Genomic DNA, 27082 nt, shown 5'->3' on the forward strand with positions numbered 1-27082 from the left:
GTTTTATTACATCCAGTTGCATAGTCAAATCAATTTAATTATTTAGTTCCCTTCAGGGTGATCAAATAAACTCTGAGCTGTTTTGGGAGGTGGATGTGGTGCAAATGCAGAAGTAGGAAGTGGATATTAAATTGTGTTTGGTGTCAGAGATCGGTGTGGTAACAGGTGCACCTCTTGGCTAGCAGTGCCATGAGCTCGTTTGTGAGCTGCTGGTGTGTAACTGAGTTGGAAGCAGTCGAAGCTTTAAAGGGATGAAGTGAACCAGAGCTCTGGAGACAGGCCCCAGAGGGAAAACAGCTTTTGTATGATGCTTTCAATATTTTGATACGTAACAACCTAAGGGGAGGGGTTTGTTCCCTACAATAAAACTTTACAGCAGAAATGTTTTTTTCCTTATGAAGTTCTGTTGGTTCATTATTATTTTCTAAACCCCAGAGAGGATTTAGTTTCTATATTTAGGACTATAGCACATCCTACTACCATTACCATAAAAGACTTGAAGAATGTTGGATTTTGTTGCTTTTCCGGTCTTGTTTGACTTGGTTTTGACATCCCATTGAACATGGATCACAGAACATACCTGAGCCTGAATTTCAGCGTAGGTTCCTATGGGCTGAGGGCTGCAGGAGTCTGTCTTCTCTCCCCTTTCCCAGTAACTTTTGAGCTTGGCCCATCTAAGGCAGTTTGATAGAAGGACAAAGACTCTGCAGATAATTAATTTAATGTGAACTTTTTATATCAGGGCAGGTTAAGGGAAAAAGAGCCTTTTTGATACCCATGTTGAGGCACGAGTTCACACTGACACACACACACTTTTGCCATATCACCTGCTTCTGAGGTGGCCTGAAGATTGTCCTGTCTGAGATTTTCTGTTTATTTTTTGATTGCAGTGATAGGGAGACTTATTTTAAAATGTTTTTGAACCCCAGACCAACAATTAAATCCATTCCAGAGATTTTCCAAGAGATGAGGAAAGCTGATGTTGGAAGGGTGAAACTTGCACTGCCAGATTTGTGACTGCATTTAACAAACAGTTAAATCACAACATAAAAACTCTCCTCTGAAGGTAATTCAGCTATACATCGTGGAAGCTGCATCCAGTCCGGGCTGGGCAGAGGTGGCTCCCATGGGCTCGCCCACACCCCAGTAACTGGTGAACAAGGCAGAAGCCTGTGACTCGCTGTGTTCCTCACTCACTTCAGCCACTCAGAGAATCGGCTCTTGGGGGGCAGAAGGGTCTCCAAGGGCCAATTTAAGAGCTGTTATTTTGAATATTATTTGAGTTCTGCAGGGGCTTGAATGTGAGTTGTGTGTATGCTCTCTGGAGAGCTGAGGGCAGAGAAAGACAGAAAATCTATTTTGTATCCAAAATACCTGCAGTTTTTGTTGGTTGGTTTTTTTCTTCCTCATCTTGGCTGTGTAGTTTGCAGATAGTAATGGACCATCATAAGCTCCTGGATTTTGGGGTGCAAATTTGCCTAGTCTGAGAGTCTGCCATGCACCTCCTGAGCTTGCAAGAATGCAAACAGAGGCGCCAGGGACAGGAAGGATTTTACTCTTTTTGGTGCAAAAACACTGATCTTGGAAGTCCATTTTAGAGAAAAGGGCCTAAAACAACTTCTAGGGGGAAGCAGAGCGCTTTACCCCAAAGGTGGAGGAGTACCAGCAGGTCGCTCTTCTCATCTGACATCTGTGTGGTCCTTCTTGTAGGACACCATGATGTTCCTGTGGCTCTTTGTGCTGGTGGTGGTGGGCTGGAGTAACATGTAGGTGTGTAGTGGATGGTATCCTGGGGTGAACAGCAGTGTCAGTGACTGAAAACTACAGGATAAATTATTCCTTTATACAGAAATCCCAGAATAGTTGGTAATTATAGATTGATTATAGGGCTCCATTGATTCGTTAGCAATGCAGTGGTCTCTAGGGAAAAGAACAATGATAAAAAAACACTGCAAAATGAGCAATTCAGGAGAGAAAATGATGGTTTTCTAGACAAGGTCCTGAGCAACCTGATCTACCTTTGGTTAGCATGGCCTGGTGGTACCGCTGTGTCTGCAAGCCCCTGCTCGGGTACCTCTCTGATGGCTGTGGGTTTGGTGGTGAAGCTGTGGTTGTCCTGGCTCTGGGCTTTGCACAGGTCCAAGTCTGCACTGAGGTCTCCCTGCTGCTGTGGAGGGCGTTGCTGTGGGAGGACCACCAGACACTGCTGGTTTAGCAGCATTGTTTCACTCTGGTGCTTCTGAAGAGATGACAGCAGCCTTTAGATCAGATTGAAGAGGAAAATTTGGATGACACTGTTAGCCTTTGCCAAAAGACCACCCGGCCCATCCCCAAAAACGAAGCACAGACCTGATGTTTGAGCTTGGGTTTGTGCAAGGGCACGCTGGAACAGAGGAGAAGCAGATGTGTGGCCGCTGCGACGATGGAAATGTGTTTCTCGTTGGGCAGAACAAGGCACTGGGACCGGGATCCCTTGGGACTTGTCCTGAGCCGCGCACTCTGCGTCAAGGAGGAGCATCTGCGGTGCAGAGCGGTTTCCCTCAGCTTGATGCGCTGTCAGTGCATCAGCGTGTCAGGGGTGTTTGCCCCCGTAAAGGCCAGAGGAGAGCAGAGGGGTGGTGCAATGGGGCTCTCAGCCGCTTTTGTTAGTGAGGTGGGCAGCTGCATCTGGGCAGGAGGAGAAAAACAGAAAATGAGGAGCAGATGGAAGAGATGAACTGCCAGTAGGCTTCACAGCTGACCTTTCAGTGCAGGCAGACCTTCCTCTTATGTAGCTGTTTAATGGAGTCAGATAACGTGTGGAGGGGAGAAGCAATGGTTGAGTGGTGCTTTTAGCAGCCTTGCCCCCATCCCCTCCCCTGCCCCATGTGGAAATGATGCCTTCAAACTACTCCGCTGTCCTCCTACAGGATATTTCTCCTCTTTTCCAGTGAGATGCTGCATTTGCGGTTCACCAGGACCCATCCCCTTCCCTCTTCCCATCTATCAGAGAGGTCTTTTGAAACCAAAGTCTTTGTTTACTGAGAGTTTTGTCTGCCTGTGCTACTTGTCCCTCTCTAAAATCGGTCTCTGCTATGCTGCTACGTGACATCCTGAATGAAGGGTTGTCGCTTCAAGTGAGGAGAAACCAAAAGAATGAAGTTGATTAATGAGGGGAATTACTTCATGTGCATGTCTTCATTAATAAAAAGCAGAGCAGGGAAGAGGCTTTACAGAAAAAAGTATGATATGAAACAGAGTTGTCTCCTATTTTATACATTTTCCGTAGAATATTAGCATCTATTTATAGTTGAGCTGAGTGTTATTAATTTTGTTCCTCCAGCATATAATGTTTGCCTTCTGAATTTTGTAAATCACCCATGTGTTGCCTGAAAGAGCCCAGGCATCGTCCTGCCTGTGTCTCTTAAACTCTTTGGGAAGGTGGGGAGGAAAGGGCTTCAAGTTCTGCCTGCTTATAAGTAATGCAGCTCCTTACTCAAAGTAGTTCGATATTGAGTAATAGAATCCTTTTCTGATCACAGGTAACTACACCAGTATAATCAGTTAATGGACCTACGGTACTGGAGGGACATAGCACAGGCATTGCTCGATGCTAGCACACCTTTTGGGGAATAATTGCTCAGTCAAAATTGAAGCACTCTTGCACATGATGTTCTCATGTATTTGCAGTCTACCTCATGCTAAGGAGCTGTTGGAGCTAAGCAGCTCAGCATCTCCAGAAACCTTATTTTGAAAGCCCTGCACAGTGAGCTAATATCTTCCTTTGGCTACAGTGTTGTAAATCCAGACTCATCCACTGAAGTCAGCTGTAGTGAGTATAGCTGGAAATCAACTAGTAAGGATGATAAACTCTGGTTTTAATTAATTTCCAAGACATAAAGTGAAGCCAAATGTTGGGTTTTTTTCTGAGCTGACATCTGGGAGAGGGGTTGGAGGAGCACATACAGAAGGGAAGTTGGTTCTTGGACATGCAGGACTCCAGTGTGGTGTAGCACTGTAACAGTGACTTTGGTAGCAGCTCTAGACCCTGGCCATAAGTGGAGTTTGGGGTTTTCTCTCATCAACAAATAAGAATTTCAATTAGCATAGATAACTTAGCAAGGGAAAGTCCGTGCAAGCTGTTTGTGTGCAACCCAGAAATGCATTACGAATGCAGACAGCCTGGTGTGTGGGAAATGAGGAACGCATGCCCAAGCCCATTCCTGGTGGCAATGCCTCCATCCCATTGTGGTCCCTTGGAGTTTACCAGAAAGCTCCAAGACATGTACTTAGCCAGGCATTTTGGAAAAAACAACACCAGAAAACCAGATGTGACATTAATAATAAACTGCTTTTACAGGAGAACTCTAGAATGAACTTGGAATTGGACTTTCTGATCACTTGATGAGTTGCCTCCATCTGTTCAATGATCTCCAGCTTGGGCACGCTCAGGGAGTGTCGCAGGAGGAGCTGTGTGTAGCTCAAGATTGGTCCATGCCCAGACTGGAGCAACAGGCAGTGGTTTAACTCTTCAGGAGGGCTGCCAGAAATCCCATGTGAGATATGGGAGACCACGCTGTGTGGTCAGACGTCATGGGCTGTACAGAAGAGCGTGTGGATCTCAGTCTTTTCCTGTTTTTTCACAGTAGGCAGATGCTTTGCAGACCCTGGGTGGTAGCTCATGCACAGACATGGAGTGCCTGTACATCGCATGGGTGTTTTAGTTGGTTGTGCATGCATCAAATTAAAAAAATTCATACTTAACATCTGACATCGCTAGACTTAGATATTTTCAAGTACCGTATCATGTGATCGGTATCCATCCCCAAAATGAAGGCTTCTGTTGGTAAGCTGCTATTTTGTTTTCTTAGCTAGGTTTGTCAAGGTCATAAATGTAATTTAGTGTTAGCTCCTGTGTTTGTTCTTGTGAGTATCTTTACTCATAAATATTCAGACTTCAAGGAGCGTCTTCTGTGAATGAAGTCATTTGTACTCAAACTTCTCGCCATAAGAGCCCAAAAGGCAGAAGTAACAAATACTAATATTACAAGGCAAACTTTGTAGTTCTGATATTTTTCGTTTTATATTAATATCAGTTTTGTGGCCAATTCATATAATTATTTGCCTAGAGGGGAAAGTCTCTTTAAACAGGGAAAGCAGATCCAGTGTATTTTCCTGCTACATCCTTTTACTGGCTCTCCGATAGGGAGACAACAATGATTTTGTAAAGACCAGTTCTTCATGGCAGCAGCTGTTTATTTTTCTTTTGATTTAGAGGTAATACTTCCACAGGGAAAATAAAAAGTTGTCTTGTATCCCACCCCATAGAGGAATTGCAGATGCATGTGTTTATCTTCCGCGCTTCCAGTCTTTCTGGCCAGGGAGAGGAGAGGGTCTGGGGAAGATACTGATGACAACGGCAAGAACTTTTCTGCCCAAACTGCAGAGGCAGATTTCTGATGTGGGGCATGCATGGCTTCTCAGGTCATGACTCGGACCCAGGTTGTCACCTTATCCTGAGCTGGTTCATGGGGAGAGGCTTGACGGTGAGGGTGGATGGTGGAAAAGATCCCTCACCACCCAAGGCTTGGTTGAAAAGGGCTTTGGTTTCTGCCTTCTCATGATGCTTTTCCTCTGGTACCCCACTTCGAGTGTGAGTGCAGCTGGTGGATCTGCATCTCTGCTTCCAGTGCATTTGGGCACTGCCATGTGGTACCAAGGCTTGACTTGTAGGCAGAAGAAAACTGAGAAAAACCAAGATGTTTGCTCAGAAGAGCAAAAAGGAGGGGTAATCCAAACAGCAGCTGTCAACCAGGGATGGCGCTGGTGGGGGGAAAATCTAAAGGCAGTAAGAGGCTGAAGTGTTTGCTTGAAATGTTGATATTCCTCCAAAACAATTGCTTACCAACTTCAAAACTGTATCCCCACCTCAGAGGCTGTCTTGCAGTTAGACATTAAACAAGAAAATATCCAAAACCCAATTGGGCACCAAATGCTTGAAACAAGTAGATGCACAGAACACATGTAATTAATTTAAGCCTCAGAAAATTGGGGGAAGTTGGGGAACTGTTTCTTCCATAAAAGCACTTTGTTGTTTTGGAAGAAGGCTGGTGCAATGTGACGGACAGATGAGCGAGCTCTTGCCTCTGAAGTGATGCTCAGCAGCAGATACACGGATCTGACATTGCTGCCCGGGAATCAGGGCAGTTGGTGTTGGGAGGAGCTAACGAACCAGCTCTGTTGTGGCATATCCAAGTAACCTCTCTCACAAACCCAAGCAGCGTCCAGTGCAGTTCCAGACCAGCATTTGCTTTCCACCCCTTTGGACTAGATTTCCTTCCAGACGTTTTTCTTGAGCATCTCTGAGATGACTTCCAGCAAAACGAGGAGGGAGCTCTGCAAACAGATGGAAGGCAGCACATCTCACGGCTAAGGAAGAGGCGGCGACTGCGGGGAAAAGGGTCCCTTATCTCCTTTGCGAAACCCTGATGAGCGTGGTTGGTGTGTCTGGGAAGAGAGCTGGGAACTGAAGCACTAGTGAGCCCATGCTGGCGATGCAAAGGACGACAACAGTGAGGAGGGCCCAATGCTGCCCCAAAAATATCTTCAGGATAGGGTTTGGGGCTTTTTTCTGTTTTGGTTTGGTTTTATTTCCCAAGGATTTTGGAAACCCTTGCAAGTGTTCATGGCCTGTGGAAGGGAGCTGGGCTATCGTTGCAGAGCCTGGCTGTGCACAGCCGCTGGATGCCCGGCGTGGACCAGCTCAGCCTCTGCAGTGGCTGCTCCCTTGCAGAGCCCCATGGTCTGGTTTGCATTAAGGGTGAAGTTTTTAACAAATTACTGCTCCTTTCTGCTCCGTTTCCATCAAAGAATGGGTAGAGGCCGCCCAGCAGTCTGAGGACAGATCTTTTTTTTGGAATAGAGCGCAGATTTGGATTTTTTTGGTTGGTTTGTTAACTCACACTTGGCTCTTATCAGGCTGCTGCTCTGTATCGTTTGCCCGACGCCTCCACTGGGCGATTTATTGCTGTCAGCTCAGGCTGCGGACGTGGTTCCACCCCAAGAAAGGTTTTAGAGGAGCTTTTTGAGGATGGTTATGCTGAGCTCCACCAGATGCTGTGGGCAGTGCCGGGGGTGTGCTCAAATGGCCTTTTTGGAAAGACTTTTGGGAGAGGGGTGAGAACTGTTGCAGCTGGGGGGGCTCTGTGGGCAAGGGGAGGGACCAGCTCAGCCCTCTGCCTGGAGCAGCCCCACCAGGATCTCCCCCAAGGCTGAGGTCAGGTGTTAGATGCAGGTTTGTAGGGAAGTGGATTTTGGGGAGCCTCTAATTGCCCTTCTCCTGTAAAAAGAAATTAGGTTTTCTAGTGGAAGAAGGAGACCCTGGCTCTGAGACCATGCGGGACAGTAGCAGCAAATGGAATAGAGGAGGGAGAGAACCAAGCCAGAAGATGTTTTCCCATTAAACTCTCAAAAAGTCAGTGGCAGTGAATTATGCCCCAAAATTTTGTACACTCAGCTGTCTTCAGACATGGGGTAATAAGTATAGGCAGAAATGGCCATGCCTGGGTTTCTGAGTCCTCTTGCTTCCCATGCTGCACCACGTGTAGGGTTTGGTCTGTCAAGGGAAGTCAAAGGAAAATGCTGTGCAATGTCTTCTGTTACACAAGTGCCTCCTGCAGTGCTTTAAATCTAGACCTGTCCCACCCAGGAGCTGCCACTGGTAATGATAACTGCTTACCTGCTGCTCTCATGATAAATGTGCTAGTGAATCCTGACATGTCAAGTAGTTTTTGATCCAGGTATACAACTTAATGGCTAAATAAATCCCTGCATCTGGCTTATCTTTTACTTCTATGACATCTTGCCATCTTCTTGAAGAAGACTATAAAGCAGCTGGTACTTGCGTGCAGAAAGCTGTGGTCTCAGTGCCTTGGTTAGGATGCAGGTGCCACCAAGGCTGATTTGGGGAGCAGCAGCAGCCCCCCAGCTACCCATCACCATGGACCAGGGGTAACTGCCCAGCTGGAGGTACTTGTGTTTGCAAAAAGGTATTAGCTAAATTACCAAGGGTGGATGTGTTTAAAGCTTGACCTCACTAATGTTTATAAATTTGTAAAGGGCGAGCGTCAGGAGAAAGGAGCCAGGCTCTGCTCAGTGATGTCCAATGACAGGACAAGGGGCAATGGGTGCAAGCTGGAGGATAGGAGGTTCAACCTGAACATGAGGAAAAACCTTTTTACTGTGAGGGTGACAGAGCACTGAACAGGCTGCCCAGAGAGGTTGTGGAGTCTCCTTCTCTGGAGACATTCAAAACCCGCCTGGACGTGTTCCTGTGCGACCTGGTCTGGGTGATCCTGCTCTGGCAGGGGTTGGACTGGATGAGCTTTCGAGGTCCCTTCCAACTCCTGAGATTCTGTGATTCTGTGATTCACGCAAAACTGGGATCTCAGTGAATGTCGTATGTGTAAGTTGTTTCCTTGTTAAATCTGACAACAGGGCATTTATCAGGACTTGCTTTGGGTCTCTGCTATTTTTAGGGGTTTTGGGAATAAGGGGGGGGGGAAGGCATTTTATTGATTTACCAAGAAAAGATGTGTCAAAGACGAATTGCCCTTGTGGGGCAGCCAAGCTAGCTAAGTTTCTCTTATTTCAAATATTCTTTGTTTTCATTTTTTAAAACAAATATACTGCTCTGTGGAAAAACAACTATAAATTATTTTCCAAATTAAAGTAATTACTTACAAACATTTAAAAAATCATACCTCATCAGCATCAATAGTTTGTGCTTATGAGAGAACTGCAAAAGCTATTTGCTTTTAAAAAGTGAGTAAACTTATCACCTAGTAATGAAAAAGTAGGTTTAGGGTTTGCATGTAGTCATGGACCAAAGGCGAATTTGTCTTGGACAATACTGAAATAGCTTTTTTTCAAACAGAGAAAATTACTAGTGAAGGATGTCAATGATCATGTTCATGCTGAAAAAATGTTATTTCTTTATTTTCACATGCAGAGCTGTTCTTCTGTGCAGCAATCCCATTCCAGTGAGACCATCCATGCAATATATAAACATGAAGTTACCATTATTTTAATGTTCTTAATGAAGCTCCTGATAGGAATGTTTCCAACACATGGGGCCTCGCATGGGGACCCCAGAGGTCAAGGACAGATGCAGGAGGAACCTCCCACCACGGACTTGTCCGGACTCACAATGTCGCAGTCGGTGTGTGCGCAGGATAACTCCTTGTGTGACTGATTTCATACGTAGAGTCTGTCTCTTCACAAGCATTTAAATGCTGTTATTTGGAAGGTCAAATGGTTGCTGTAGCAGAGGTGGTGTTGGATGGAGTAGAGAACTTGCTTTTTTGTGAAGGCTTCTGGTTCTTCTGCAGTGATGACTTTAGGAAGGGAGGAGGGGGTGGCAGTAGTTGGGGACGAGGTGACATCCCAGAGCACTTCTCTTGTGCTCAGTACATTTGCAGCTGGTGCCAGGAGTTCCCAGCTGTTATTTAGAGGACTCACACATCATTTCTCAGTCCCTCTCCCCTCCTTTTCCTTCAGCTGGGAAGCTCGGAGGAGCCACAGCAGCCTGGCTGCCTCTCTCCACTTGCCTTGTGACGGCTCTGGCAGGGGCTGCTTGGCCGTGGCTTTTGCCAGAGCTTTCTTCTGACACAGAAATGTGCTGAGGAACCACATTGCCAGCAGACGCTGTCCCGCTGGCCAGGATTCACAATGTAGGCTATAGGGGAGGATGGTCCTGGCCGCACCACAAACCACGCTGCCCAGTGACCCAGGGCCCTTCGCAGGGACACTGAAATACCGTCGTGCTCTTTTGTTCTGACACTTTCCTCCTTTTCAAACATAAGATTTTACCATTTTTCAAAACCACAGAGACAGAGATTGAAGGCAGCCCTTTGAATTTGTTAAAATTTGGCTGCGGGGTTCCTTCCAACCCCTGTGCTAATTTTTAGCAGAGCAGGAAACATTAAAAATAACCATGAGAGAAGATTTCCCAACTCAGAAGGATTGACCTCTTAATAATCTCTGGCTTTGTTTTCACTAGATATTTCCCCCCCTTTAAATTCCTGTAACGCTGCTAGAGCAAGTACATCCCTGCCGGCAGCAGTAGTGGCACTGGAGGAGGAAGGCAGAGGGCGGGTTAGCCAGGCTGGCACCTGGGCTTGCTCTGAGTAGGAGTGAGGGATGTACAGGGGAAATGGTTGTTATTTATTGGAAGAGCTTTTGCATGTGAATTGGAACTTGCAAGCTCCATGTCTTCCTACTTTGGTGAACCTAAAATTGTTCCCAAGCCTTCAGCTGCTCTCCATATTGGGTGAATCTCACTTTTGCAATGAGACGTGACATTTTGGTGCTACTTCTCAGGATTTCTGAGCTTCTACTGTGAAACAAAACACCATTTTAAAAAAATTGCTTTTGGTCAGGACCATGTTTTGGGGGAAGTTGATTGAATTTTTTCACTGCCTTGTCTTAAAGCATCAGGTTTATCCTAGAGAGAAAGTTCATCCCTGTTGATGTAGTGAGCATTTAATTACATAAAGTACAAGGACTATGTGGGATTCTGATTAAAAGGCTTGTAATTGAGTGTGGACAAGGGCATGAGTTAAATCTGTCCCTGGGCAAAAAGCACAGCATGAAGCTGCTGTGATGCTTTCTCTTGCTTGGGCCCTGTAACAAGGTGTCTGGAAAACTCACCTTTTTCTTAAACTTTGTGCTGGTCATTTAAGTGGAAGTTACTTTTGTCCCCCAACAATGAAAACTTATATATAGGTGGTTTTTTACTCAAGGAACAGGGGGGAAATTTGTTGTTTTCCTGTTCCTTAGTTAGCAAATAAACTGAAGATTGCTTCGTCTTTAATCAAAATTACAAGGAGCAGAATTCAAGTAAAAGACAGTAATGATCTTAACACATGGGTGCTCCTGGAAGTTGCCGGCAATCAAGTAGGCAAGCCCAGATTTCAGATGCTTTCTCCTACTTCACACGTGCAATCCCCTGGCTGCTCTCAGAAGCCCTGCCTTTCCAGACGTTTGGTTGGGCAGGTAAAGCAGAGTCAATTAAATCTCCAGCTCAGACTAACAAAACATTTAAAATTCTGAGTTAGTCTTGTCTGTTCAGCAGCACAGCTGGCCAAAACCCCTTTTGAAAGCCCAGTGGATATTGTTTCTCACAAGCATTAAATGCTTTCCCTCAAACAAACATCTTTTGAATAGGCCATTTTTTTTCCTTCTGGATGTCCCTTTGTGGACCGATACACGAATAGCTAAAAGCTAATGAATTGGTATTGTAAATTTAAAAAAAAGATTAACCTCTGAGACTCCTTTGAGAAGTTGAATGTGCTGCGAGTGCTCGGCTCAGGTCATCTTGTCCTCTGGAGCTGCATTGGGACCTTCAGGTGAGCCAACTCAAACAATCATGGTTTCTGGAAATACACTCTGTGGACCTGATGCCTTTCCCAAGTTTTATAATGTAAGGAATCAATGTGAGATAAGGTATGGAGGGGTGTTAGGGGACAAAGTTGTAGTTTGGTTGTGACCTGCAAGCCTTTGCATTAACAGTTGCAACTGCATTCGTTTACATTTTTCATTACTACTATGTGGCAGTAGTGTACAGGTAGTCCTTATAGGAAACAGTACACACCATGTGAACAATATAGCTTATATATTGTCACTTCAGAAATCTTGTGAAATCTTGTTTCAGGTGAACATCTCTTGCACAGATCCCCTGGTCCTTATAACACAGGCACTGATGCCCTGCCCAGGGTTCAGCCACTTGGATTTACCTCTTTTTCCTGACAGAGCTGTGTCTCCCCCCATGGTTTCATACTCCAAGCTCCATCACTACAGCCACTGCAGAGTGATTTATTCCTTACTGATGGCCAGAGCTGGGAGCTGGAAAGATGCTATTTTTAATGCAGCCATTGGGTTTTTCCTACACACCTTACGCTCTTTTGCTCAATTTCACCATCACAGATTTAAGCTGAATTAAAAAAAAAAGTTCACCCTAATTGGTTCCCTAAGAAATACAGAAAACTTGGATACTTTACGGTTGTGTTATACCATAGTCTGAGCTACCTTTGCTTCGGTAAGTCTTCCCAGCTTACAGGGCTGTAATGCAGGAAAATGGTTCAGCCCAGCACATCTGCAGGAGGATGCGCATGTGGCCGCGCAGGGCAGCCATAGGAGGGAGCAGGTGCTGATCTCAAGGTACTGTTTTGCAAGCGTAGCCCTTGAATTGGCAGCAGACAGTGAGGAGAGCAAGGCTGGGTTGTTGTGTTTGAGACCACAGGAGCTGCCAGCCGTGCTGCAGCACTGAGTCAGGCTTTGCTGTGGGGCCAGAGCAGGTATGCACTGAGGAAAGGTTTTAAGTTGTCAGGCAGCAGGTTGTGGATGGGTTTTCAGACTGCAGTTCTGAGATTCACTGTAGCTGCTGAGTTTTGAACTGCTGCTCTTCATCCCCAAATCTCTGTGTGCCAGCACCAGCTGACAGCAGGGGCAGCTTTGGCTTTGTCCATGGGACTTAGAACATCTGTGCTTCCTCTACCAACGTGCATCCTTTTTCAAAAGCAAGGTTTCCTATGGCCCAATATGTTCAGTGGCTTTGTATAAATTAAGGGCCGTATGCCAGAAATGTCTCTCAGGACCCCCTCAGTTTCAGTGAATCAGGATTGTTTTACTGCTGCTCTTTTAGAGTGTTTAAAAACTTCAGGGAGTCCTGAGAACTGTGCCAGAGCAGTGTCCCCCTGTTCCTGTCACTAATCCTGTCACTTCCTCTCATGCTCCTCTATACTCTGCAAATTGTTTGACTCATCTTACTGTTCCTCTGTGAAACCTTCCTGCTGGATTGCATGGATGAAGGAACAGGTGTATAAGTAACATAGCCTAAGACTGTACCATGTGTAAGTAGAGTCTCTTTCAGAGCATGACATATTGCTATGTTTGTAAATTGATTTTTTTCTTATTTTTTACTAATGCTGTCTTTCCCTTCCCTTTTCAGGGGCCTCTTGGTTTGGATGGCAAACCAGTAAGTAGCACCGAGTGCCAAATGTAACATGTCTTTATTCATGCTGCTCTGCAATAGATAGGCAGAATCTCCGCTATTACTCATTTTTTACTTAGGAGACAAAATTTTATTTAGGAAAAATATTCTGCGGTCCGTAATACATGCAAGTTTAAATTCTGAGCTGGGGCTGGCTGGCACAGCTGAAGATGAGCTTTTCTTTACCTGTCAGCTCATCTCAGCTGCTTCTCCCCTTCCTATGCAGCTCAGCTAGCGGAGACTTTGCAGATGGGCTACAGATCAAATGTGGGAAATAAACTCCAGTAGCACCTTGGAAGAAGTAAAGTCAGTGAATTTGGTTGTGTGTTCTGGCACTACAGTCGTATCATAAAAATAATTGTTCCCAAACTGCGTTCGTTTGCCTCCAAAGGAGCCCGGGCTGGAAGTGCTTGAGAGTGCCTAGTGGCCACACAGTACTTTGTGGAACAGCCTAGACTTCATTTTATGAGCTGTTCACTTGACTTCATTTTTGCTTGGAAGCCCTTTGGATACTCAGGTGCTCCACTTTTACTTATTTTAGTGAAACACGGACTTTTTTGGTTTTATGCTAGCTGAACACTAGCCAGCTCCAATTCTTCCAGCTGGGTGGTTGCTACAGGAAGTCACAGCTCTATCATTTTTATCTAAATCCCATTCCATTCCACCATGTTCACTAGAGGGCACAATTTGAAATCTTTTCAAGCTCTGGTCCTAAACCAACTGTGATTTTCAAAGTCATTCAGTCTTTGCAATTGAAAAGTTACTCCAGATACTTATTTCTAGCCAGCTGGGGAGTGTTTTGTTACAGCTGTACATTGCTGTGGTTGGTTTTTATCCTACTTCTGAAGATGACAAATGTAAATTAAAAAAATCTAGAAATAATGCATTAGAAAAGAAAAAAATCTTAAGAAACTGGAAGGCCAGCTCACACCAACTGTGTTCAGGGTTTGGTTTTGAATTAGCAAAACCCAGCGATGGAGAAGCAGCACAAACCCCAGCAGCACCCTCCTGTGCCCATGTGGATGCAAAGGGCTGCAGGTTGTGCAGGTGCACCAGGAGGAGCGAGACACCTGGGTGACAGGCAAGGAAAATCTCAACAAAAAAAGCAAACTTATCAAATGGCTGAGCTCAAACCAAGACTGCTCATGATCTCAGCAGCCTTGCTTAGAGCCAAATTAACATACAGCAGGAAGGATGCCACATGGGGATGCAGATGCTGCTGCCATCGGCCTCTCTGCTGACCTTCCCTTGCTGGGTCCTGCTTCGGCAAACATGGTGAATTGGGCAGAATACAGTATTTTTGTGTGCTGGAAGGAAGGATGCAGGGTAGGCACATAAAAGCGTGGCTCTGAGGCTTCTCTTTGGAGCTGCAGAGTGGCTCTGCCTGTCTTACAGAAAGCTGCCCAGAGGGAAGATGACTTATGTCTTCAGTAAATAGGCTAAAGCAAGCAGCCCGTCCTCCTTGTTTATTTCAAACAGATGTATAATTGTTGTAATGATATGCTGAGCATGTGTTTTTCCAGAAGTGATTTAATACTTCAAGAAATCTCTTGCATCCATTTAGAGTCACGTGTTTGTGAGCTGCTGTCACCCTGCCTGCCCTGCCCTGGCCCTTTTCTGGTCCTCTGTCCTGGCAAGAGCAGGCAGGACCTCGTGGGTGCTTTTTGGCAGCATGCTGCTCATGTGAAGCAGTGTATAACTTAAAATAAGAGTATGTATAACTTAAAATAATAGCAAACGTGGCTCAGGTTTGTGAGTTGATGAATGCAGTCTCCTTGGTGTTGAAGTTGTGTGTATTGATAATTCTGTTTCTTAACTTGGATCCTTGTTATGTGTTTCCAGGGACCTCCAGGACCAAAAGGGGAAAAGGTAGAGACTGCACAGACACATGGCTTTTGGGACAGCAGCTGTATGTCCTCCTCCTGCGGTCATTCTCTCAGTTCAGGTTACCCCAATACTCCAGCATTGCATTGCCACTGGCAATGGGATGTGGAGCCATGACACCAGGTTCTTAGGTTGCTTTTGGATGAGCCCTGGGAAGGGGAGAGTAGGAAGACTTTGCAAAGATACAGGAGGAGTAAGTATGGCCTGAAAGCTCATCCATGCTGTAGGATTCTTGGTAACCCCTTAGGGGTTAGGAGGGCAGCACACAACTCTCTTCCTTCTTTCTTCCAAGAGCAAGGCTGCAGGCTCCATTGCTCTGTGTTTGCATGACATCCTCCTATGAAGTTAGAGCAGCCAAAGAAGGTCATTACTGTTCTGACAGTGATGTTAATCCTCGTATGTGTAGAACATAAGCAGTTGCTAGGGGAGATGTAGAGTTGGAAACAGTCTGCTATTTCTGATTTATTATCCTGTTTCATTGCCTGCCAGGGCAGAATCATTTCCCATTGTGTTGTCTCGAGCCCTTCTCCTCCCTGGTTTTGAATACATTAAGCAATAGGACTCTTGCCACTTCCCTTGGGTGTTGCTCTCAGCTGACCCTGCGCTCGGTCCTTCATGGTTGAAATGTGAACTCTAATAGCTGACCCTTGCTGTTTTGCAGGGTGAAGCAGGGGACATAGGCCCAAGGGTAAGTAGTGACTCGGCACATTGATTTATTCTAAAACCTGTTTGGGTTTGGTCACTGCACTAAACAAGGCTTTGTGCAGCTTTGCCACTGCAAACTGAAGTTCTGGAAGTGTTTAATATTGCCATTGGAGCTCTTTGTGGTGGTGGTTTTCCTACATTTGACCATGGGGAAATGAGCTGAAGATCTTCAGGTACCTCATGAAGGGTTTTGCTTTTACTGGACTTTCCTATCCCTGATTCCCTCTTCCAGTGTCAGAGACAGACTCAGTCTTTCTCTTGAAGTGGTTGTCCTTATTTGTTGTCATTAGAGCATTGGTATGTGGTAGTAAGACCCAGTGTCCCAAGACAGGACCCGGCACAGTGTTGTGCAGGATGGAAAGTTCCTCCTCTCTTGCTTAGCTGCCTGCCTAGGAGCGCAGTCTGCCTTTAATTGAAAGTAAAGGTTTTGAAGTAACTGTATGGTGAAGGAAAACTGTTTAGGCGAGGGCAGCCATAACACAAAGTCTCCCATGTCAGGGATGAGACTGGAGGGCTCACCATGAGGTGTGTGGTATTTTCGGGGTGGGCTCCATCGCAGTAACAGAGGTCTGGTTGGCCGTGGGTTGGCACCAGTTGGGAACTCTGTGGCTTGGATGTGGTGGAATTCTGGGGTAAGGGCCCCACAGAGAGGCCAGATTTGGAGCTGGCACCCAAGAGTCAGCTGAAAACATAGCCAGGACCTCAGTGGTTAACTTCAGACTGAGATACCTCAGAGTTATTTTTTGATTTGTTTTTTTTTTTTTCTCTAGAGGCTGTTAAGTCACTTTTTGAACTTGGTGTCGTTTTCTGAAGCAGCTCCCAACCGCCTTGGGTGCCTTTGGAAATGTCATGCTTGGGCTCTGAGGGCCCCTAAAGTTTCTCCCATAGATTTATGCCCTGTGTGGCTGAGGATGGGCTCAGTGTAAGGTCTCAACCTTGTCTAAGTGCCCACCCACATCCTCTGAAAAGGCTTTAAGAAATGATTCAGCGGCACATGGGTATGAGTTTCCACTCCTCGGCTGGGGCTGTGGATGACTCTGCGGTGGCAGCTTGGGCAGTGCTGGAGGAGATGCTCAGGCCCCAGAGCCCCTGGTCTGTGCTGCTGGATAACACGGGAACCCTCATCCCACCACGGCTCCTCGTGCTGTGGGAGATGCTCTGGGGACAGGCTCCCTCTGTGCCCACAGATGTGGGTGCCAGCTCCCAAGGTAACACTTGTCCTAGGTTTTAATCTACTGATAAAAATATGTGCTTTTCTCTTTCTCATGATCTGTGTTTGTCCAGATTTTGCTTTACTTTTCAATTTATTTGTCTTTTTGCATAAGAGTAAGAAAAAGGCTCACAGACAATTTGGAAAGAAAGGGAGAGCAACAAGCCTGGCAGAGCCACAAGTAGGTCTGAGAACTGGTGCTTGGCTTTGAAAATAGCTTCCTTTATGTCTCCAGACACTTGGGACTGTGGATTGGATACAAAACTTCATAATACCATCTGGCCCAGATTATTTTTCATTTCTTAATTTAATCTGTCTTCTTCCTCAAATTTCAGTGGTGGCTTTGTTTAGCTGATTTTGAAAGATGTGTCGCAGCAAGTTATTGCAACAACAGGACGATAAATAACTAGGAATATATTCAGTGTAAATGTGTGTATCTATGAGCGGTGGAGTGGGGATAGTGTGTGTCAGTGAATGCAAAAATATTATAATTAGGAATGATTAAATGAGAATAGTGCTTGGGGTGGCTCTGGCGGGAGGGCTGTCTGCAGTGGCAGTGAGATGAAGGCAATTACGGATCAGCTACCGAATGTGTTTTTGTTGGCGCTGCTTCTCTTTCTGTCTCTAATAAACACCTGCCGCCAGCATGGACAAAAAAGAGATTATCGCACGTGTGAGCGTGCCTGACGCTGATGTTAGAGGGTGATTTTGGAGAGCTGAGGAAGGCGCTTCCGCTGGGTTGTCTTAGGCACTGAAAGCTAGGGCTTGCAAATGGCATCGGAGAGGCTTTTGCACAGCCTCACCTAACCAGGACGGGGAATAGACATACTCAAATATACTGATAATTACAGGGAGAAAACAAGAGCAAATGTTCTCCTTGACCTGGGGGGAAAGGAGGAGTTGAAACAGGATGCTGCCAAGGCTGGGACTGCTCTGCCCTGATATTCGTGCTTGTATTTATCTCTTAAAACCAAACATATCATTATACCTCTGAAAAGGGCTGTGTTTACTTGAATGGTGCTCAGCAATCTGAAGGGATAAGAAAAAAGTTTGAATTCTTGTCTTGCTCCTTGGGCTTTTCTGAAAATCCCCCTTAATGCTTTTGTGTATCTTCATGTACATAAGAACCCAGAAAACTTGGTCCTTCAGGTCTACCACAAAACCCTTTGCTCTCAGTAGAGCCTTTGTGGTGATTTCTGTAGCGTCTGGAGGGCCTGGCTGAGCACAAGGGCTATGTGTCTCTGTTAATTTCAGTGTGGCATCATCTTGGATTTTAAAAATCTCAGGATTTCAGTGTTGTTCCTCCTCAAAATGGCTGTATTTAAAGTGAGGACTGAGCTAAAGCCTCTCTACAGATTGAAAAAAATCCTTTGGGGGTTTATTTTCCAGGGTTGTTTAGTTTTTTCCATCCAACTTTGCTTTTCCCTTCCCTTTCTGAGAGGGCTGTGTTAAAACAATGGTGACCGATGTACCTGTGCACACCTAGTGGGCTTGCCCATGCAGTATTTACCCCAAAATTGAGGTTTGGGGTTATCTATTTTTTATGCACAAGGTTTAAAAGCTCCCTGGGCAATTTGGACAAGAGGATCATTCTTTCCAGACCTTCCAAAATCCTCATGCATGCTGTGCTGTGCGTTCTTAGAATTTAGTAGTGGAAAGGTTATGGTTAGACTCAGTGATCTTGAAGGTCTTTTTCCATCCAAATAATTCTGTGATATGATTCCCATGGGGCTTCTCATGGCTTCACTCCATCCCTTTGGGCCCTCTACAGATGCGCATGGAAATGGATGGGGGAAAGGGAGGCGCAAGCAGTGTCCTGAGAAAGGAAATGTCTTCCTGCTTTTCCCTAGACAGATAAGTGGAAAGGCTAAAAGACAATAGCAATGACTACTGACATGGTCTGAATACATTGTTTTTGCATCATATAAATCTGAGAGATTTATCTGCATTTTGCAGGCTGGGGGATACATCAGTATTCATTTTAGCCTTTGAAAAAAAATAATAATATTTGGTCTCAGGAGAAATGCTGGGATATATCCCTTGTGGGGTTTACTGGAATAATGCTCTTTATTCTGCAGAAAGCCCTGCAGTAGGGGAACCCTCTGTACCCCAGCTGCTTTGAATGTCCTATTGTGCAGTAAACTAATGAAAAGATATTCTCTGTGTCTATTTAACTGCTTACCAAGCTCCAGTGTATCCAGAACGTTAAAACAACCACTGTTGGCTACCTGGATTAATTCCTTCTCGTGCACCAATTAATTATCAAAGGAAAATTAAAATGTATTGTTAAAGCCTTTAACACTCACTCTTCTGCCGTGCTTTCATCTTAAATTCTTGCTCTTTCCTTCTCTGCCTCCCACTTTACTGCCTAGATGGTTTTTCCCCGCCTCAATCATGGATTTCTGGCTAATGATCAGCTTGTCTTTAGCCGGCGAGTGCTCAAGGTAGATGTATTAAATCTGTTGCCACTGGTTTGCTGTGATTTTTTGAGTTGCTTTTGTTTCTTCTTTCTGGCTAATTGTGCACTATTGCTGTTTTTAATTGTCACTATCATGGCTGCATTCAGAGATGCTTGTTGGGAGCCCACTTGAGTGACACCTCATTGGAATTTAGGGAGAGTTTTGTCAAAGGAGCCATAAAAGTGAGGATTTTTAGGGTATGGTCACTTGTGAGAAGAGGGGATCAAGCAGCAAAGTCCTATAAATGTTGTTATGAACAGTGCTGGTATTGTAAAATATAATGCATTAAAACTTGTCTAAATCCTCATACTCTAAATGTGACGTTTTAATTAGGCTGAAATCAGTGGAAGACTCTTGACTTGACCTAATTGGATGCAGTGTTCAGCATTTGCAATGGGATTTTTTCAAAAACTATGGCAGTGATTTAGGAGCACTGATCTTGTTGAAAGGCCGTGGTATTTGTGCTGCTAAGTCACTTAAGGACTTTTGAAAATCCCACACTTGTCCCTGATTTGAGGGTGGACCACATATTAAATGCAGTCCTCTTACTGCCTCGGTGGTAACCCTTCCAGATGTTGCTAAAAGATTTACGAGACGGCCTTTCCATGAGGCTTTCCATTGTACAGCCGCGCTGCTGTGCCCCGCCACAGCCCTGGGGCTAGTGGCAGCGGTGGGGTGGGAGCCAGTGATGGGGTGGTGAAGCCCCGCGGGGTGCTCCACTCCAGAGCGGGCACCCATCAAACCTTCATAACCACGCGGAGGTCAGCTGCTGCTTTTTTCTTTGCATCTGAGTAATGCTGGGTTTAAGCTACACTGGATGTTAACACATGACCTTGGCTGTATCTCAAGGATACTACTAAGCACTGCTCAGAGGTTTTTGGGGTTGATTTTTTTTGGTTTTGTGGGTGTTTTGGTGTGGTCCGCTAGGCTATGGAAATGTGGTTCTGTGATTCTGTGAAGTGTGTGCATGCTCTGTTCCAGCATGTTGTTGGGCCTGAGTTGTTTCTGGGTGCTGTTGAATTGGTGGTTTCCATGCGGACAGTCACTGGGCAAGGCCTTAATGAGATAAAACCTTGTTGGAAGGCACTGAGCAAAATCCTGGTTAAGGAACCAGACCCAAAGGATGTGAAGCGGCCATGAGCTCCCAGCCTTCCCAATTGGCAGCTGTAAATAAATTACTCTGAGACGGCAGAGGCCAGAGTGCTAATGGCTCAGGGATGCAGTGCATGTGTCATGGGCACCCCACGACCACCACTCGCCAGCGCCACTTCATCTCACCATGTCTGTGTGAACTTCTTCCAGGGCGATCAAGGTCGAGATGGAGCCACTGGCCCCCCTGGTCTGCCAGGACCCCCAGGGGCCCGGGGGCCTCCTGGCGACACGGGAAAAGATGGCCCAAGAGGACCTCCAGGCCCCCCAGTAAGGATGGGAGATGCGCAGTGAGCACACGCCAGGCAGTTCCCATCCCAGCCAGGAAGTGGAGGTGAAGGGTGTTCCCTTCCCCGGTGCTGCCACCCAACCGCTGGGTCCCCGGCCTGAGCCAGCAGTTGGACTCTGATGGCTGCCCATACAGCAAAGTTTTGGGGCATGGGGCCAAGGGAGCAGGAGGGGGTCTTACATTTTCAGTTTAGGAGCAAGGAGCTGGACCTGGAGCATGTATTTGCAGATGCTGGGTGTAACTGAATGTCCAGAGATCTCTTCCCCAGTCGGTAGCCTTCAGAGAACATGTTGCAAATCTCCAGATCACTGGCAATTTATTTAATTAAAAAAAAAATAGGTTAAAACATAATGGTGCTGAACATGCTAATTATTGCAGAGCATTTCGGAAAATGAGAGGTAATAGTTTCAGTGTTGGCCTTTTTATTTTTGCAGGGTTTCAAAGGGGAGCCAGGAGAGGATGGCCTCATGGTCAGTATTGCCCAGCAGCATCCATGCCTGTGTGCCCCTCATCTCCCTTGCTTTATGTCACTCTTCAGCTTGCTGCAGCAAATGGTTTTGTGTCATTCTTTATGGGAAAACCCATGGGGAATAATAGATGCCCTAAAATGGATGTTTGTCCAGGGGTACCTGTGCCCTGAGGAGAAGAGGCCAATCTTTGTCCCCTTGACTGCTCTGGAGGGATGTGCTGCTCCTTTATCCCCACTTCAGCCCCTCGGAAGCCTCCTGGCATTGTAACTCCCATTCACTGAGGTCTAGGTTGGATAAAAAGGTGCTTATTATAGATAAGATACTAAAGCTGTAAAAGAATATTTACTATTTACTGGGAGCACAGAGAACTTATAGCTGTATTTGTAAGGGAAGATGAGAAGTTGGCATCTGTGTAATTTTTTTTCATGGGAATTAAAGTACTGTTGGAAATGTTTTTATTCTGCTGTACTCTATTGTCAAATAAATGCACCAACTACTCTTACATTCAACAGGGTGCCAGGGGACCTCCAGGACCAAAGGTGGGTGATAAGTGATTTCTTATCTTTCTAATTTTAACAAGAATTCTTGAAATACTGCTGTGTAAGTTAGGTGGCGATGAACATATGTATTTCACACTGGACTTGTACTCATCTGTATTGATCAGATCCAGAATTTCTGAGGTATCAGATTAGTTGTGGACTTGGAGCTGCAAATGTCTGAATGTGTCACTTACACAAAAAGTGCAACTGTTGCCCACATTAAAACCTTGAAATGGGGTGGAGGGATCCATGGGGGGCTGGAAGGTGGTGTGCTGTGGGAATGGGCATTTGGAGCAGGAATAAAGAGGATCAACACAAGATGAATATTTTAACTTTACAGACGATTTAGAGCAGTTGTACAGATATTCATATTTTCTGTTATGTCCTTAAACTTCTTTCTTCTCTGCGTGTGTTGCTGTTGAAGGGTGAGCCTGGCATCCAAGGGAAAAAGGTAAAATGGTGATTTTGTTGTTGTTGTTGTTATTTCTTGCTTTGCTTTGCTTCGTGCTCAAGTAGGGAAACTATTGCCAGAGACCAATGGAGAAGCCATGGCCATGGCTGTCCATACCGAGCCCTTCCTTGTGTTCCCGGTGGTTTTTCACACATGTGACCCTGCAGCACGGGCATGGCTGTGCCTTCAGCCTGGTTCATTACCACAAGCCAGAAGCTGCAATTGCATCTTCCCAATAGACAAAGAATAAAGTAGTAAATGCCAAACAACGCAGTAGGTCTTGAGCCCTTTTGCTCCAGTAATTGAGGCTGACCGAGAAGCACTGGGGACTGTTACCTGCCCAGGGGTCCTTGGTTTGGGTCTGAGGTTCCTGGGACAGGCAGCAGCACCTCGGTCCCGTGGGGCTTGCCCACTCTCTTAAGGACAAGGACACTGCTTGGGTCAGGCACTGAAAGCTGCAGAAGATTCACATGTCTGAGCTCTCCACCTTTTCTTCTGGTGGTGCCATAAAGTAGGGGACAAATCGCTGCCTTTAACGGAAGCCCAAGCAATGATAGGGTCCAGCCTTTCCCTCTTACTGCTTTGCCCCAGAACAGATGTGGCCATGGGTGTTTTCCAGGCCAGAATTTGGCTTAAAAAATTCTTAACTAGCCAGTAAAATTAACCTCTTCGGCACCTGCAAAGTGGTTTTACTCCAGGAGAACAATGAAGCAGGACAGGTGAACCAAGAAACTCTCCTCCTCGCAGATGGGTATGCTGGTGATTTGTGATGAAGTCCATGAGGATGCATGGCAGCTTGCAGGAGGTCTTTGGGACCCAAAAAGCCTAAATGGATTAAATATCTAATTTCTATTAAAGGCGAGAGAGCACCTTCCCCAGGCCCTGCTGTAAGCAAATCCGGGGAGATGCCCGGCCACCTCCCCAGGAGCAGGGGAGGCAGAGGCAGAGCTGGCAGGGAGTCTCCTGGGTTCCTTGCTGCACCTTTCCCTTGGCCTCCAGCGAACCTGAGTGAGTCTCGGGTCTGTGTAACACTCAGTGGGGTTAAATGATGTGTTGGATCCTAATGATACATGTGTACAACCTCTTTGTATTCCACTTTTTATATTTTATTTTAATTTATTTCATCAGGGTGATGACGGGATCCCTGGGGAACCAGGACTTACAGGCCCTAAGGTATGCTCTGCTCTGTGTCCATCTAATGTATGTGCTTGGTGGCATCTTTTGCTCTCTGGTTTCATGGCACAGTGTCACAGTTGGGGCCGGTTGAAAACCATGTTTCCTCGCTGACATGGAAAAAGAACAAAAAAAATGGGAGAGAGAAGCATAACCCACCCCTTGCCATGGTAGCTTTGCCCAGAAGTTTGCAAATGCAACTTGTTGACTATGGCAGAGAGTCGCTATTTATAGGCTCCTCTTGCAAAAGCAAATTGGGGAGGGTTGCTGGGGTTCGAGATGTGGGTTTGCACTGCCCACATCGGGGCGCAGCAGGCTCTCCATGGGAGCCTTCTCCAGATGCTGCGGGTTTGGGGCTAACTTTATGGCTGAACATAACACCCACAGCCAAACTGTTAAGCCCAAAAGCTCCATTTTTATCTCAAACTCCCCTTTTGCACCTAGGCAACATGACATATTTCAGTCTAAAAGCAGACCTTGCTCACTCTTGTATGTAGCAGTAAAAATAAAGCAAGGAAATTACAACCTTGAAGAAATCTGCTCTCCATCGTACCCGTATAGCTTTTGTCAAAATAGTCTTGTTTTCAGGGAGAAAAAGGAAGTGCGGGGCCCAAGGGAGACAACGGCACAGATGGCCTGCCAGGACCCAAGGTAAATAAAAGCCCATTAGCTTGGAAGCTGGGCACAGTGCTCTCGAGGCAGAGGTTTTGCCTGAGGAGGTGTTTTAGGCCTTTGCCTTCTAAAAGGCTCATAAAATGCCCAAACTGAAACAAAAACAGGGATGTGAAGAAGTATTTTAACTTTTCCTGGTGATTTAATGAAACCTGGATTCAAGCAGAGATCAGTATGAGAGTTTTTAAAACCGTCTCCTTGCATGTTTTTCATTGAATCACTTCTTTTTTCCCCCCAGAAGAGCTAAACCCCTGATCACATTTTGATACGCTGTATTGATGGCTGTGGTATTGCTTCAAAGCCCGGAGCTCTTGCGTGCCGTCCTCTTCCCCTGAGCTTCGTAACTGCCAAGAAACGCAATCAGACGGCCTTGATATGTTAAGTGGTGATGATGAGACCCGGACAGCGTTCATGGGCCGTTACTTTCCCTCAGCTGCTTTGTATTTAGTAGGCTCCGTATCCAGCCCTGTTTGCTATATGGAACAGCCGTGCCTCCTTGTTGGGCAGGAGAGTGTATCTGATAAAGAAACTTGGGCCTGGGTGACCCTTAGCCATTTTTTTTTCCTAGAAGCATAGTAGCAGTGCTGGTTTGATCCCCCTGGGATCTGCTGAATTGAGTTTTCCTATGGAGAGTCTTTGTGTTTATATCTTTTTGTTACTTTTTGGAGGGCTTTAATTTGGCCAGCGAATAGACTTTATGGATATGGCAAAAGGTACATTTTTTTGAACCCTGAACTGAATTTCAGGTCACTGTTGTGGGAGTGCTACAGCTTTCGTAAAATTCCCAACTTTCAAATAAAAGGAGGGAAAAAGAAAAAAAAATTGGGCACAGCCCTTTTCCTTAAACTCGCCTTCAAAAATGGCTTAAATGTGTCAGCTGAGACTTTGCACACACAAAATTCCACCTAAAGTAAAGAGGGAGCCATGCGAAACTTCATCACAGAGAGCCAGGGCCTGGCTCGCAGCAGGCAGCGGAGCCAGAGGGCGGCACAGCACAGCACAGCACAGCATCATCGCATCACTGGCATGGGGAGTTCGCTGTGAGAAACTGTTTCTTACTGTCAACTCGCTCACACCAACGTTATTATTTTTGCAAAATACCTTTGCTCTGAAGTCAAATTTATCTTTTTGCTAGGAGAAGCAGTTCCTTGTTGGTGCCATACTTTTTCTTAATCTAAAACACAGCTTGGCATCTCATGCAGTTACAGTATTTTTAAGATAAATAATCCTATGTTTTCCTTGGTCTCTTTGAACCAAAAAAAGTGATTTTGATTTTCAGGGTGAGCCTGGTGAGAAAGGAGGAATCGGCTCCATCGGACCCCGGGTATGGATGTTCAGAGTTTTTAATTTTCAGTTTGGAGTTGTGTATTTGCCTTGACCAGTTCCCCACCACCCCTTTCTGCTTAGTGTGTGGTTGAATTGCTTCAGGATAAGCTCAGTGCTAGAAAATAGAGATGCTGCATAGTTAAACAAACCATTATGTAGGTACCAGAAACTGCCATGGGAGATAGCTCTGAGAAATGCAGTCAAGTCCAATTTTCTTATCAGTGTGACCTTCCTGTGACCCTTTATTTTGCAAGAGGGAAGCTGTGAATAGGGGTAATCAAGTGAGGGTTTCTACCTGACTCTCAGTTACACAGATTTATGACCTTTTGAGTTTTGGTTGGATGACAGTTACAGCTGTAGGGCTAGGAATTGATTAAATGGACGGTGTTTGTAAGGTGATAATCCCCAAACCCCTGGGTGTCAGGTCTGTGCTTTCATACCACATGCTTCTCTGATGCTGCAAAAGCTAAACAGGATTCATCCCCGGTTCCAGGGTCCCCCCGGCCTGAAAGGGGAACAGGGCGACACCGTTGTGATCGACTACGATGGCCGGATCCTGGATGCACTCAAGGTAAGCCCCATACCACAGCCTGAAAAACTGCTGAGCTCTGCCCTGGTGACGTTGTGGCACCGTATTTGTCCCTGTCTTACTTCTGCTTCCTGAGATCTCAGTCTTGGCACAGAGCTGGCCAGAAGGGGAAAGCATATTGCAGCTAGGGGCTGAGGATATTTAGGATGCATCCGTAAAAACGGTGGCAAAACTCGAGGCTGTGAACTTGGGCTGGGTACCAGGCTCGTGGGATCCGAGTTCATATTCTGCAGGTAACAGCAACACGATGCAGCCTGTGACATAGGAACCTGATGCAATGAGGATGGTCAGCCAGATTACACCTTAAATGCTGCTGGCTGCAGGATGTTATTCCTATGGCACTGTGCAGAGCCACGGGTTTCACTGCGCATCCTCTGGAGCAGTTTTTTCTGCAAGCAGCAGTAGGGATGCAGGAAGAAGGGAAACAGCACCAAAGCCCAAACCTGCCTGACCAGGCAGCTCCCTGCCATTTTCCTTAGTATGAAAGAAGCTGAATAGAGCAAATACTTAATGACAGACACATTTGAGAACTATCTTAATTGTTTTATAACAGGCTGCTGGGATACACAAAGTGATGGTAATTATGGTTTTGCCAGATGTCTGCACGGCATGCAGCTTTGCGAGTGGGGTTTGTGGAGTGTGGTGGTTGGAAAGGCCCCATCAAGTATCTGGAGACTTCATCTGCTGGGCCCAGACCCTCTCCCGTGTGCTGCATGCAGAGACTGCTGAGGGGCCCGTCACTGAACCTCACCAACTTTGCCGTTTTCTTCATTTGCTGCTTTCAGTGTTTGCACACTGACCTGTCCCGTGGACAGAGCTTGGAAAAGGGGTGACTTTACATGGCTTCTGGTGTGACTAAATATAACAGTATTTGAGTATGCAGTCATGGAAAAAGGTGCTTGGGAGTGTGATACTGTTTTGTTTTTCAGCTGAGCAAGATCATGAGTTTTGTCATTTGAGATAATTTGCAATTTGCAAAATATTTGTTCATCTCAAGGTGGTTCATGGTCTCCGCACTCAGCAGTGCCCACGAGAAACAGCTTATTTAAGCGTGCAAGGTGTTCCTGTTGTTAGTGCTCACACAGACTCCTTCGTTTTCCCTCTTTAATTGCACCTCCCTGACTCGTTATTGCTGT

At 45.8% G+C, this 27082-nt stretch overlaps 1 protein-coding gene across 1 annotated transcript in view; it reads left to right on the top strand.

Moving 5' to 3' along the window:
* COL23A1 (collagen, type XXIII, alpha 1) overlaps positions 1 to 27082 on the top strand; it is a 52572-nt gene that overhangs the window by 14107 nt on the left and 11383 nt on the right. Inside the window, exons 4-14 of the mRNA XM_010187200.1 lie at positions 12989 to 13015; positions 14873 to 14899; positions 15576 to 15602; positions 20591 to 20707; positions 21161 to 21196; positions 21709 to 21735; positions 22160 to 22186; positions 23315 to 23359; positions 23948 to 24010; positions 25311 to 25355; positions 25851 to 25928. Of these exons, the coding sequence (XP_010185502.1) occupies positions 21194 to 21196; positions 21709 to 21735; positions 22160 to 22186; positions 23315 to 23359; positions 23948 to 24010; positions 25311 to 25355; positions 25851 to 25928 (288 nt within the window). The 5' untranslated portion in view covers positions 12989 to 13015; positions 14873 to 14899; positions 15576 to 15602; positions 20591 to 20707; positions 21161 to 21193. The remainder of the gene's footprint in view (positions 1 to 12988; positions 13016 to 14872; positions 14900 to 15575; positions 15603 to 20590; positions 20708 to 21160; positions 21197 to 21708; positions 21736 to 22159; positions 22187 to 23314; positions 23360 to 23947; positions 24011 to 25310; positions 25356 to 25850; positions 25929 to 27082) is intronic.

The sequence above is a fragment of the Mesitornis unicolor genome, unplaced genomic scaffold (genome assembly GCF_000695765.1).
Source record: "Mesitornis unicolor isolate BGI_N332 unplaced genomic scaffold, ASM69576v1 scaffold47396, whole genome shotgun sequence".
Classification (NCBI taxonomy): Eukaryota; Metazoa; Chordata; class Aves; order Mesitornithiformes; family Mesitornithidae; genus Mesitornis; species Mesitornis unicolor.